We start from the raw sequence: 13753 nt of genomic DNA, 5'->3' as shown, positions 1-13753 counted from the left end.
TGGGGAGCTTGTTAGACATACACATTTTGAGCCCCATTCCACACCTACTGGATCACACTCCCTGGGGGCGGGGTGGGAGCTATCATGTATCTGGATTTTTTTTTTTTAACAAGCCCTCCAGGTATTTCTAATGCACATTCAAGTTCAAGAATCACTGCCCTAGTTATAATAATGCCTACCTGACAGTTTTGGGGAAGATAAAACAGGATATGTGTAACTTAGCTAGTGGCACATAGGTTGTTTTGCAACTGGTAATTTATTATTACTGTTACTTAACTTTGTGTGGATTAGTCTTCCTTGCTCAAGCTGGGGATGGGCAGGCATCATGCTTCCTGATGCTCTTCCTCTAATATTTCCCTGCTTGCCTAGAAACAGGCAGTACATATACTAGGTTTTAAATAAAGTCCCCTTCCTTGACTGGCTGATTAGTAAGAGAGCCATTTTGGAGAAGCACCATAGTGTAGTATAGTGTCTCTGAAGCTAGACTACCTGGGTCTAGTCAACTTACTAGCTGTGGGACTTTAGGCAACTGAATTTATCTATCTGTGTTTCAGTTTCTTCTCTCGGTCAAATGAAGAAACTAACAGTACCTACCCCTTAAGGTTATGGTGGTAAATAAATATTTGTAAAGCGGTGGTGCCTAGAATAGAGTACCGTGCTCAAGAAATGTTAGTTGGCATTATTATTTTTGTGTCATTTTACCTATTCAATGGTGGAGGAGGCTGTTTCTTCATTTGGCAAGCAAATGACAAATACATCTTGAGCAACTTCTCTGTGTCAGGCACCGTGCTAGGCATGGAGAATACATCCGTGACCAAGGTGTGGTCTCCTTTTTCGACAGTCTCAGTCTAGTAGGGGAAACTCAGCAGACCCACTAGACTGAAATGATTTCTCCAAGAACAGTGGGGAATCAAGGCCAGCCACAGAATCCCACAGTATCCCCACCCAGGCCTTAGGTCCCTGAGACATGATACTGAGGGGTCCATTTGAAGCGTTTCCTTAGCGATCCTAATTGAAGCAGTTATAATGGAAAAAGCATGAACTTTGGGGCCAGACAAACCTGAGTCTGAATCCTGGCTCCATCACTTACTAGCTGTGCGACCTCAACTAAGTTATATAACCTCTGTGGACCTCATCTATAAAATAGGTAGTAAAATTAACTGTTGTGGAGAATAAATGAGATTATGGTTATAAAAAGATCCAGCCCAGTGACTGACACTTAGCTGGTGATCAGTAAATGTTGGCTTCCTCTCTTTCCATTGCCAATCAGAAAACCAATAGGTTTCCCAGACTCTGGAGTCAAAAGAAAGCCCAATTTATTCCTGACTACACCACCAAATCACAGGGGATAATATAGACCACTGGAAAGAACCCTGGGCTTTTCAGAGGTCAGGGGATCCAGATTCTAGCCCTCTTCCTAGGTGCCCCCACAGAGGCGCAGCTAAGAGCCGTCTTCCCTGTCCCTCCTTTATTCCTGGAGTTTGAGTTAAAGAATCAATACAATTTACGGGCCTCTTGTCCTGGAGAAGAACTAGCTGAAAGAGTATATCAAACAATTTCACAAAAGGGGTTCCAACCAGACTGATGGAGAGCAACCTGGAGGACGTAACTGTCTCCTCCACATGGTCACCTATGACAGGTGGGCTCATGTCTTTGGAGCATAAGTGCCAGGTGCCATGTTCCCCACATTATAGGAACAGATTCTCCACTCTGGGCATTCTTTTTTTCCTTAAGGGCTCTGCAGAAGCAACTCTTTCCCCTCTAGCCCAAGCCATACATACCATTTGTAAAAATGTCCCTGCCTTCTTTTAGGAATTCTAACCTATTGTTAGCATGATCTGCCTTGGATTTTTAATGAACAGACCTTAATCTCTCAACAAGCCCTATAAAAAGAAAGGTGGCAGAACCCAAGAAACATTCTGAGGCAAAGGCACAGCAGTGGCTGGACAGTCTTACCTCCTCTCTGGCCCCTCCAACCACCCAGTGGCTGCTTGGAAGGCAAGCATAGTTTATACCTTCCCATCTGTGTTTTAGCATGGTCTGGTCCCCATGTCCTTGTGCCTGGGCACCTGCCTCAGGCCTCTGAGCTGATGGGCACAACGTCCCACAATACTCCTTTTTACGTATTCCAAAATGTGCTACCCATCAGTTTGGTCTATAGCCCAGCTGCCTGGTGGGCAGGCTGGATTACATCTTACAGCACCAAGGCCTTTGTACTGACACCAGACAAGGTTCCTCAAAGGAAACAGAGCAAATAGAAAACAGAAAACCTTACCAGTTTCCACAGAAGCCTCAGAGGTACTAACTCACCCCAACTCCCAGAGCGGTCACTTACCTCCCTGACTGGCTGGTCTTCCTGTTTCCTGTTATTGGCTTCCATTTGTCCCCAGGAAAGTCCTGCAAAGCAAAATTCTGATAAGTTAGGGAGCTCTGGACAGCCAGGTATATAGATGGCTTCAAAAATGTAAAGAGGTCAGGAGCTTGTCCTGGGCCAGGCCCACCCCCTCTTCCCCACCCCCACAGCTGGTTCCTTCTACTCTCCCATGCAGGCTACAGAATTATGTACCTAGAGGGCTGCCTTTCTGTCAGGAGGCTTGCTGGGCTGCTGGGGGCATGCAGAGTCTAAGACAGCACTCAAGGACCTGGACAATGTAGTCTAGAAACTCTGAGTTTCCCTCTCTGTCTCCACTCCCCTCCCAAACCACGTTAAAAACCAGTTTAGCATGTTTGCTGTTTGTTCTGGCTCTTGCAAAGAAAATCTCTTTGTTCTTCCCAGTGAACCTGCTTGTTCCTCTTGCCTCTTCCACCATAGAAAGCAACTTCTTGGAAGCCGCAGCCCTTGAGGAGGCTTTGAGGCCTAAAGCTCCTGCTGCTACAACCCTGTCCTAGCCCACCCTGTACTTCAGGGGCCCTTCCTCCTCGTTCCAGATCCGCTGACAGTGGCTGAGGTGGGCTTATTTCTGGGGAGCACTCATCCCCCATATTACAGGAGGAGACTCTTCACCCTGGGCATATTGTTCTTAAGGGCTTTGCCCAAGCATTCTTTTCCCTGCAGCCCAAGCCACATATGCCATTTGTAAAAACGTCCTTGCTTCCTATTCTAGCTCCAAGCCTAATGCAAATTTGCCTTTGACGTTCTCCCTGATTTCAGCATTCCATACCCTCTACCTAGTGACTCAGAACTTAGCCCAACGGGAATGCACAGTTTTTCCTAAACCTCACTGATCTTCCAAAGTCCCGCTTTCTCCAATGCTATTATTGGTCCCATTCAAAGTTTTATTAACTTTGCGTCAGTAAAAAAAAAAAAAAAATTACTACCTTTTGGGGGTAAGACACCTGGTTGTCAGTCATTCTGGCTAAGATACTCATTATTTGAGGGTAGTTATGTCACTTCCCTGAACCTCAGCTTCCTGTCTGGCAAATAAGGACTAGGCTATCTAGCCTTGCTGGATTCCCAGGAGTGAGGATAAAATGGGATGTGTATAGAGAATGTTTAGCACAGCACTCGGCACATAGGAGGTTCTGGACGTTAGTAGCCATGGAAACGATGAGGTTTCACAGCTTTCAGAGGACCAGAGCAGTCCCTGCCTGTACCTGTCATGTGAGAGCATCAAAAACCACTTGTTCAACTCAGATTCTGCCTTGATGCCCTTGTAAGATGTCCCTGCTTTCAAAGACACTATTCCTCATTTTGCCACAGTGGGAGCCAGGATTTCCTGTCCATGCCCTGTCTAGCCCTGTGGGAAGTGCTCAGTAAATAGAAGTGGCCAAACCAAAGTCCTGTCCCAACTCTCAATCTCCTCAACTCCCCAGTATCACCTTACTTTTTTTTTCACTGAGCCACTTAGGTTGCTGTAAATTGTCTGCACTCTTTGAATCAAAGAGGCAGATATCTCCATGGCTTGTTGCAGATGGGGATTGACTGTGGTAGGAACTTGTTGCCCTAGTGGAAGTTATACTGCTAGAAGGCATCCTGACAGAGTGGGGAGGGCCTGGGCTTTGCAATCAGCTTTTGGAGAGGCAGTGTAGCACAACTAGGAGCTTGGCCTCTGAGGCCACACTACATGGATTCAAATCCCACACTGAGTGTGACCTCAGGCAAACTACCGAGTTCCTCTTAGCTCATTTCCCCCAGCTATTTAATAGTGATCATAATAATAACAGTATCTATTTCTTGATTGCTTTGAGGATGACATGAGTTGACACATGTAAAGCACCTAGAACAGCACTTGGTACGCCATAGACACTCAAATGTTAATTATCATTATGTTGTTCAAATCCTAGCTTCACCACTTGCAGGATGTGTGATCTCACTGAGCCTCAGCTTTCTCAGCTGTAAAATGGGGATCCTATTATAATGTATCTCATATAGTTGTTAAATGAAATACTTTGATAATATATGCAGAACTAACTGGCATGAAGCATGAGGGATTTAGGTGTGTGCTGATTTTAGTTCTCTTAACAGCACCAAAGAGGATCCAATTGACTCCCCATCCTCTTCCAGGGGCCATAAAGAGCAGGATCTCAACCCTACTTCAGATAGCCACCATCACAACTACCTTAGCCACCTGAGCTGGGGTATCCTAACGCATCTACAAGTTTTCCCCATGTCTGGAGGGAGGGTGAGCTCAGGTGGCAGGGGTAGAAATGGGCATGAAGTGGCTTCTGGACGGCTGTCCACATGTCTGAAAGCCTAGCGTCTAAGCAGACCTACTTATCTAATCTAACAGACATTAGGAAACCAATGTGTCCTTCCCTCAGAGTACAAAAGGAGAGGCATGGTATGGGCACATGCACACCTGCATTGCTACTGTCAGCTGCTGCAACCTGCAAATCTCACCTCCTTCCCTTATGGAGTTACTGGCCCTAGGATGACCGTTCTGCAGCTGTCATCTGCTTACCCCATCCCCACCCCCAACTTCAGCCCCTTTTCTCCATTGTCTACTTGCAGGTCCTTGTTTCAGCAAAAGTTTCTCAAGGTAAACCCAAATCTCCCTTTATTCTAAAAGATAATAACTAACCTTTAAAAAATGATTACTATCTGGTAGTTACTGTTCTAAATGCCTTGCACATGTTACATCATTTAATCCTCTCAACCAACTTATGAAGTAGGTACTGTTATCATTTCCATTTTTTTTAGATGGGAATGCTTAGGAATTCAAACCCAGGTAGTCTGGTTTCAGCATCATGCCCTTAAACCATTATTTTATATTTCCTCTCCTTTTTTCCTGCTACATTTTATTATGAATATTTTCAAACACTTAGAAAAGTTGAACAAGTTTACAATGAACACCTATATATTCACCATTGTATAGTTTCTACAGTTAGTATTTTACTGTATTTGCCTTATCACATATCTATTCACTCCTCTATCCATCCACAAATCCATCTTAAATTCTTGATGCATTTCAAAGTACAACTTTATCCCCATACATTTGAAAACTTAAATGGAATGGACAAATTCCTTGAAAGGCAAACTACCAAAGCTCACTCAAGAAGAAATAGATAACCCAGATAACCCTATATCTATTAAAGAAATTGAATTTGTTGTCAAAAATCTTTCCACTAAGAAAACTCTAGGCCCAGATGGCTTCAATGATGAATTCTACCAAACATTCAAGGAAAAAAAAATACCAGTTCTATGCAAACTCTTCCGGAAAATAGGAGAGAAGAGAACAATTCCCAACTCATTTGGTGAGGCCAGTATCTTGATATGAAAACCAGACTCGGGCTTCCCTGGTGGTGCAGTGGTTGAGGGTCCGCCTGCCCATGCAGGGGACACGGGTTCATGCCCCGGTCCGGGAGGATACCGCATGCCGCGGAGCGGCTGGGCCCGTGAGCCATGGCCACTGAGCCTGTGCGTCTGGAGCCTGTGCTCCGCAATGGGAGAGGCCACAGCGGTGAGAGGCCCACGTACCGCAAAAGAAAACCCCCCAAAAACCCCAAACAAACAGAAAAAACAGACTCAGACATCACGAGAAAACTACAAACTAAAATCCGTGATATACATAGACAAAAATCCTTAACAAAATACTAGCAAATCAAATCTGGTAATATATAAAAAGGATAAGACGTCATGACCAAGTGGGATTTATTCTGGCAATGCTAGCCTGGTTCTTATTTCAAAAATCAATCAATGTAATTCACCATATCAACAGACTAAAAGAGAAAAACTGTATGACCATCTCAATAGATACAGAAAAAGCACTTGAAAAAAAATTCAATATCCACTCTTGATAAAAGCTCTCCCAACAAACTAGGAATAAAAGGGAATTTCTTCAACCTGTTATAAGGCATCTACAAAAAAATCTACAGCTAACATCAAACTTAATAGTGAAAAATTGGGAACAAAGTAACAATATCTGCTCTCACCACTTCTACTAAACACTGTATTGGAGGTCCTAGACAGTGCAATAGGGGCCTCCTCTCCTAATAAAGCCACACACAGTGGAAATGAAGACAAAATTACTTATATTTACGGATGACATGATTGTCTATGTAGAAAATCTTTTAAAATCTACCAAGAAAAGTGAGTTTGGCAAGGTTGCAGGATACAAGGAAAATATACAAAATTAAATTGCATTTCTACATAATAGTAAAGAATTTTAACTTGACCTTAAGAAAACAATAGTATCTACAATGGCAGCAAAAACATGAAATCTTAAGGATAAATATAACAAAATATGTGCAACATCTGTATGCTGAAAACTAGAAAATAAGTTGTGTAAATCAATATACTTCAAAAGCTCAAGCATACATATCATTAAAGTTTGATATTTGTTTACAGTATTTTAGGCAAAATTTACTTCCAGCGAAATGCACAAACATTAAGTGTACATCTGTTAAGGTTTGGCAAATGTATACACCTGTGTAACTCAAACTCTTATCAAGATATAGATCATCACCCAACAAAGTTCCCTCATGCCCTTTCCTAGTCAATCTCTGTGCTGCCTGCCACAGGCAACCACTGTTTTGAAATTTTTTTTCCATAAAATAGCTGTTTTAGAACTTTATATAAAGGAATAGTAGAGTATGTACTCTTCTGTGTAAGGCTTCTTTACCCCTAAGTTTCGTTTCTTCAAAGAATATGTATTGAGCAATTTCATACAGTAAGTCTTTCAGAAGTGTAGGCCTATGCAAAAACAGTTCAACACAGGAACTAACTTCTGGTTTGAATGCACCAGCCAAAAGGTGGCACTAGGAAAGCCATGGGAAAGGAATCTGGTGGTAAGCTGGCAACAGCATAGGGAGTCCTTCCACAGATACCCTGAGGGATGGTGGTGGCTTGTATTAGAGTTGTAGGTCATAACCAGGGTATAGCAACAGCCAATTTAGACCTGGGTCTCTGCAAACAAAGCCTGGGAGACATCTGCAAGTTTTGCAGCTCCAAATATATTTTAAAGCAGGAAATGGAAGGGAATACATGCTATTTTGGATCAGGCACTGAGCCTGGCACTCTGTGTTACACAATCTCATTTGATCCACCCAACTAATTCATGAGGCAGCCATTACTTTCCTCCACTTTAGAGATGAGGTAGTAAGACTTTATTTAGTACTGGCCATTTTATGAGGTAAAAATTCTTTTCTTTTTCCCTTTAAAAAGAATCACATAACTACAACTTTTGGTGGCTGGATGACTTGCTTAAGTTCACTCAGATACCAATTATACAGTCAGGATATAAAGCCCAGTTGTGTTCATTTTGTGAAGCAAAAGTTATTTTATTCTACCTCTAAAGATGAGGTAAGTGCAATTTTGATCACTGAATGTCTTGCCCAAGGTTAGTAAGCTACCACCTGGTGGACCCAGCACTATATAATTTTAAGACATTATAATTGTTACGTTTTCAAATGATTTACCTAGCTTTCTCCTCACAAAGAGAATAATGAAGCTCACCCATCCGAGAGTCAAGTCCTCACCTGCACTGTTGGATTCCTGGGTTTCCAAGTGTTGCCAGGTGCCAAGCTGCTGTCCTCAAGGGTACCATGCTGGGGATTATGATAACAAGCTGAACACCGGATACACTGGTGGTGGTGGCACCGGCAGTTGTAGCAGTTTGGCATCATATTTCTCTTTCGCAAAGCAGGGCAGACTTCCCCAGAACAATAAATGCAAGGGTCATGGACTACAGCTCCCTGGACATTGCAGGAGTAAGAGCACGTCCTGCGGTAATCAAAATCACCACAGTGTAGTGGCTTACAACACATGGATTGTTCTAGACCTTTGCTTGCAAAACATTCTTTGTAAGTGGTAGTTTCTGACTGAAGGGGTGACATGGAATGATATGATTGGTCTGTGGCATGACAGGGTTGGTCTGTGGAGTGATATGATTGGTCCATGGGATGGCGCCTCAATTCCCTATAGCTGGAGCTCATTGGCTGGAAGTTTTGGTCAACAGGTTTTGGTCTCTGGGTAAAAGTCTTGCTATGAGTGGTTAAACCTGGCAAATGAGATGTCGATAAGGATTTGCTACTCTCTTCAAAGAACTTTCTTCTGTCTGCAAAGGGCAAGAGGATGGCTTCCTCCCCAGCTTGGGCAGTAGAAGCCTTCAATTCCTTGTCACCTGGGTTGGAAGAGTTTTCCACGGCTAGTGCCACATGTGGCTGCAGGTTGTGCTCTGGCGACCATCTCCAGTGACCTCCACGGACTCCACGGTGAACATTTGTTTTTTCAGAGTCTGAGGAGGATGGGTCAGATGCTTTCCACCAGGTGTTCAGGCTCAAAGAGGACTGGCCAGGTCTCTGGCTAGGGCTCATTCGTCCCTCCAAGCCCGTCCTAGATTCATGGCCCTCAGGGGCTTGGCTGAGGCACTCTGAAGACCTAGCCCTGAGTATCATGCTCTTGTTGAAGAGCTTGTCTCTGGGGCTAGGTGGTTTTTTATACGAAGATAGAAGGGATGAGTTAGAGGCAGGAAGTGGAGGACTTTCTAGGCGCTCCTCGGTCTCTTCCACTGGCTCCTTGGTGTCACACAGCTGTGACAAGGGACTCTTGCCTTTCTGGAGCTGGGCCTTCCTCCTCTGAATTTCATTACGTAGATTGGTAGCAAAACGTTCGTTCTTCCGCCGGTTTTGTATTGAGCGGCCCCGGGTCCCTCCATTTCGCCTACCACCCACCTGGCCACACTCCTTGGGCTCACTGTCCCCTTCTTCAGTTGTCTCTGTGCGGCCAGCTACTTTAGTGGTTTGTTGAACAAGGGAGCCAGAGGCAGAGGACTGCTGGCTGGCCAATTCACTGTCAGCTCTGCTTGCTCTGTTTGGGTCCAGGAAACTTCTTTCTGGAGGATGTCCATCAGCCTCTCCATGTGGGGAACTGCTTGGGCTCTGATGCCCCGAACCCAGAAGTCTATCATCCATTGGCCTGGTCTTTCTTTCTTTGCTGGGCTGGTCCTGGGTTCCTCCTGCAGGGGGACATGGGCTTTTCTTGCCTGTGTGGCTACTGTGCAAAGGGGATAGAGTCCACTCCTGCCCATCCTGCCCAGCTGGAAGCTCCGTCCCCTTGCTGTCCCTAGTATCAAGGTGCACATGCTGCAAGTGGGACGCCAGTAGCTCTTCAGGGGCACTATGGCGATGTCCTGTGAGGTGTGGAGGACTGCCAAAAGAAGAAGCCTTAGCTAGTTCTGCTGAAGCCTGGTTAAGTGGGCTGGAATCTGTGCTGGAAGCTTTGTCATATGCTTTTGGGAATCCAACAGCTTTGGCCGAGGCCTCCATCAGTAGATGCTCAGAGCCCTTCTGGCTGGATTCAGGAAGTTGGCTGAGCTCACAGTTCTGATGGCCCTCATTTGTCACTTGGTCTTGCCCGCTGAGGCAGCAGAACCTGTTAGGGTTCCTTGGGGATAGCATGGTGTCCAAGCTAGGTTTCTCCGTCTGTTGCAAGGAGTCCACAAGCTCAGAAGCCCTGCTCTGCTCTCCACTGAGGAGTTGGGCTCTGGAGGCCTGAAGACTGTCTCGCCTCACTGGAGGTTGTGGTGGACCCCTGGCAGCCTTGGCAGGCCCTGAGTGGTGGACCTCCTGTGGACGGGATGATATCTGGGAGCTAGGAGTCAAGTGGCTCCCACTGGTATGCCGGCCACCTCCTGAGGTTTCGGCCACATTAAGCTGGCCATTAGGGGCCTTGGTTGGCCCTGGGCCTTGCATGATGCAGTCCACAGAGCCTGGCTCCTCTGGCCTGAGGGAAAGGGCACAGTCAGAGGCATTTGAGCTGGCCGAGAAGGAGCTATAGGCTGAGTCACGCTGATTGGGGTATGTGCTCTGGTCAATGGGCAAGAGGTGGCCCTCATAGGTGGCTTGGCCTGGTTGCTCCAGGCTCTCCATGCTGCCAATGGAGCTGCTTTTCTCAGTGCTGCAGTGCCGGGAGAGTGGACACCACTGCACACACACGTCACTGCAAGACACAGGGCACACCAGTTAGTTACGTCACCAGATCCCTTTCCCACCTTGGCCAGCCCTGCCATGGGAGAAGCAGGACAACCCAGAGGCATCCATGTCACAAGTGAGAGATAAGGCAAAAGAGGAAGGAAGGGAAACAGGGGAACAGATGGACACTGGGGGTACTACAGAAATGTGGTAAAATGGGAGACAAGATGATATGTGGAAGAAGGATAGGGCAAGATCCCAAAGAGTAACAGTGTGAGAACTCCACTGAGGGTTGTGCTCTGTTTCTCTGCCTTCAGTGAGTCTAGAATTGCTTCTGGACTATTGCTGTCCCCAGGGAGTCAGCTATAGCTCTCTGCTAGGAGAAACAAGCACGGACTATTAGCATTTGAGAGGGGCCCTAAAGGGCTGATTTAATTTCAGCCAGCCCATTTTGTAAATCAGTGGTTCTCAAATTTGAGCATGTATCAGAATCACCCAGAGGGCTCATCAAAACACAAGTGACTAGGTCTCATGTCCAGAGTTTTAGGTCTGGGTGGATCCTGAGAATTTTACTTCTGACAAGTTCCTGGGTGATGCTGGTGCTGTTGGTTCAGGGACCATATGCTTTTGAGAATCATTGGTGTCAAGCAAGCCCTGCAAAGGGAAGTGATTGTAAGGATGTGATTTTCTCAACATCGCCCAGCTCTAGTTCATGGCCCAGACAGGGCCAGAATTTAGGTGTCCCCCTGTTCTTTTCTTGGTAATAGTAATCCTCACCATTTACCAAGAACCTACAATGTGCCAGGCACTTTACAATGTCTCATTTCAAATTGAAGGGGAGAGATTATTATCTCCACTTGACAAATGAGAAAACTGAAGCTGAGAGAGGGAAAGTAAACTGACAAGCTCACACAGCAGCTAAAGAAGCAGACCTGGAATTTGAACCCAGGCCTCTACGAGTCTAATGTCCTAGGTCTTCTGCTACACTGTCTGTTAAATGTAAATAATAGTAATATCTGTATCAGAGGGTTGCTTTGTGGGTGAAACCAGATAATAAAAGTGAAGCTCTTGTCGCAGCCTGGGCACCTAGTGAAGGTTCAATACCTGGAGCTGCTGCTCTCTTGATTGTTGTTTTCATGGCTATTGTTATCAGCATCCTCTCTACTATGACTTTTGATACTATAGTGGTCCCTGCCCACCCAGGCCACCCTCATCCCCCATGGCAAAGCCAAACCAGGGAGAACAAAGAAGGGACTAGGATCAGACACAATCTTGAATTTTAAGTACCATTTCCCACACACAAAGCCAAAATGAGCCAAGTCATGCCAGTAACACCCTGTGGCTAGAAACCCAGGAGGTTGCAGGCTGCCCTCAGAAAGGCCACAGTTCCAAACACCAGAGCTGAGCAGTGGCGGGAGCCCACAAGATCCCCCAGGTCAGCCTTTCCTAATTCTTGCTCCCTGCCTTGCCCCTTAGCCACTCCACTTACTTGACCTCTTGGCTAGGAATCCATCAATTACTCCTTGGCAAGGAGATCTGCTACCCAACCCACCACCCTTCCTGCTGAAAACAGCCACACCCCCACTCAAACAGGAGCCAAGCTCAGAATGTATTTCTGTGTATTCTCCCAGAACAAAACTGCCTCTGCCTCCTCCCTGAGCCCCTGACTTCCGATGCCAAATAAAGACACCGAGTCAGGGCAAACTCAACCCTTAGCTTCCCTGAGCCTCCTCAACAGAAATCCCTTCTCAGAGGGAAGATCTTGTTGTGGAAGGGAAAAGGCAGCTGAGGCCAGCAGCTTTGCTGGCTCTGGGCTTGCTGAGAAAGTTCTCTGAGTCTGCTGGGCAGCTCTTTCAACCACAGACCATCCCAAGCACCCTAAATTGAGAGATCCTCATTGCAGGTGGACCCTGTTATTCAGGGAGGTTCCCATTCTGAAAGCTTTGGTTCTGTGACAGAGCTGGGATGAGAGGAACAATGGATGAGGTCACCATAAGTCACTGTAGCTAGAGAAGAGGACCAGAACCCAGCCCCAGGGCCACCGATATCAGAGACCAGGATGATGCAGAGGAGCCAGGGAAAGAGACTGCAAAGGAAATAAGGAGAAAAGGAGGAGAAAGTGGTGTTTTGCAAGTCGAGTGAGGTCAGTATTTCAAGGAAACATTTTTTAAAAGGAAAGGGACTGTCCCAAAGTCACAGACAGTTCTCAGTAGACGAGGACCAGAAGCCAGGCACACTGGAAACCCACCCCATTTTCCGGGATAGCACTCTGGGCTCTACAGCCTCCAACGGGGATGAGAGCAGAGGAGAGGAAGTGGCTGGGTGATCTAGCCTCTACCCTATCTTGAGGGGAGGGTTCTAGACTTACCTCGTGTTGCAGCCGGAATGCCAGGACAAGCTGAAGGCTTCAGAAGGGAAGTGCATGTTGGTGGCTGCTTCAGGGCATCCCTCCAGCAGCTTGGCCACATGCCATGAATGTGGCCTACTGACGGGGGCGTTCCTCCTACAGTAAGAAAGGGACAGGAAGTCAACTTAGGGAACCAGAGCTGAAATCACTTCCCAGGCAGCTTCCGCCCCCACCCCCTCTTTCCCTTAAATGAAGTAGAACATCTTGCAAGGAGCTGATGTAGGAATCTTAGTGGCCACCCCCTCAGCTCTCAGTACTCAAATCTCCTTCACCCCAAGGACAATGCCTGGAGATACAGAATGTTAGCGTCACAGGGCTCTTTTGCTCATGGGTGTATCCCAAGCGTGTACAGCAGTGCCGGATGCATAGTAGATGCTCAATAAATATTTGTGGAATAAGTGAGTGCTGCTTCCCAATGAATAGTGTGCCCACCCTAAGTTTTCTCTGAGAAAAAAATCATTCTGGCCAATCTTCCCATTTTTCTCTAAGAAAGGGATAGGTAAATGACTGAGAAGTTTGAGCAAGTCAACACCAATTGGCTGCCAATTTTTGGCTTATTCATTTGATAAGCATTTGTTGTATGTGTCTTGTGTACCATCTGTACATACCTCTGGGGATACAGAGATCAATCAAATATGGCTTTGCCCTTGAGAACTTACAGATTAGTGAGAGAGAAAGACCTAATTCAAATAAAGCATGGTAAAGACATTCAGAGAGTGAAGGATAAGATGGGAACAGAGGTGAGATCCCCAAGTTTGTAGGCAAAAGGGTGGCAAGGAGCCCCAACTCCTGCCAGGGAGAATAGAACGAGATGGTGGATGGTGTGCTAGGCTGACAGGGGAGACTGGCTGTTCAGCAGGACAGGGGTGAATAAAGGGAAATGGGTCTGAGGCCAAGGCTCTGGATACAACCACAGCATCTGTCTGGTGCTGGAGGCTGCAGCCACAACTCTTGCACTGACTGGCTTCTACAGGACCCATCCCTGTGCTCTGGTAT

The 13753-nt window shown here is 46.2% G+C and overlaps 1 protein-coding gene across 4 annotated transcripts in view; it reads right to left on the bottom strand.

Moving 5' to 3' along the window:
• SHROOM4 (shroom family member 4) overlaps positions 1-13753 on the bottom strand; it is a 217140-nt gene that overhangs the window by 35518 nt on the left and 167869 nt on the right. For all 4 annotated transcript variants that reach the window (XM_060137396.1, XM_060137399.1, XM_060137397.1 and 1 more), the window contains 3 exons: positions 12719-12853; positions 7918-10378; positions 2336-2397 (listed from right to left, as the gene is read on the bottom strand). In XM_060137396.1, the coding sequence (XP_059993379.1) occupies positions 2336-2397; positions 7918-10378; positions 12719-12853 (2658 nt within the window). The remainder of the gene's footprint in view (positions 1-2335; positions 2398-7917; positions 10379-12718; positions 12854-13753) is intronic.

This window comes from Lagenorhynchus albirostris, chromosome X, assembly GCF_949774975.1.
Source record: "Lagenorhynchus albirostris chromosome X, mLagAlb1.1, whole genome shotgun sequence".
Taxonomy (NCBI): domain Eukaryota; kingdom Metazoa; phylum Chordata; class Mammalia; order Artiodactyla; family Delphinidae; genus Lagenorhynchus; species Lagenorhynchus albirostris.
This window is presented reverse-complemented; position numbering and strand designations above follow the sequence as displayed.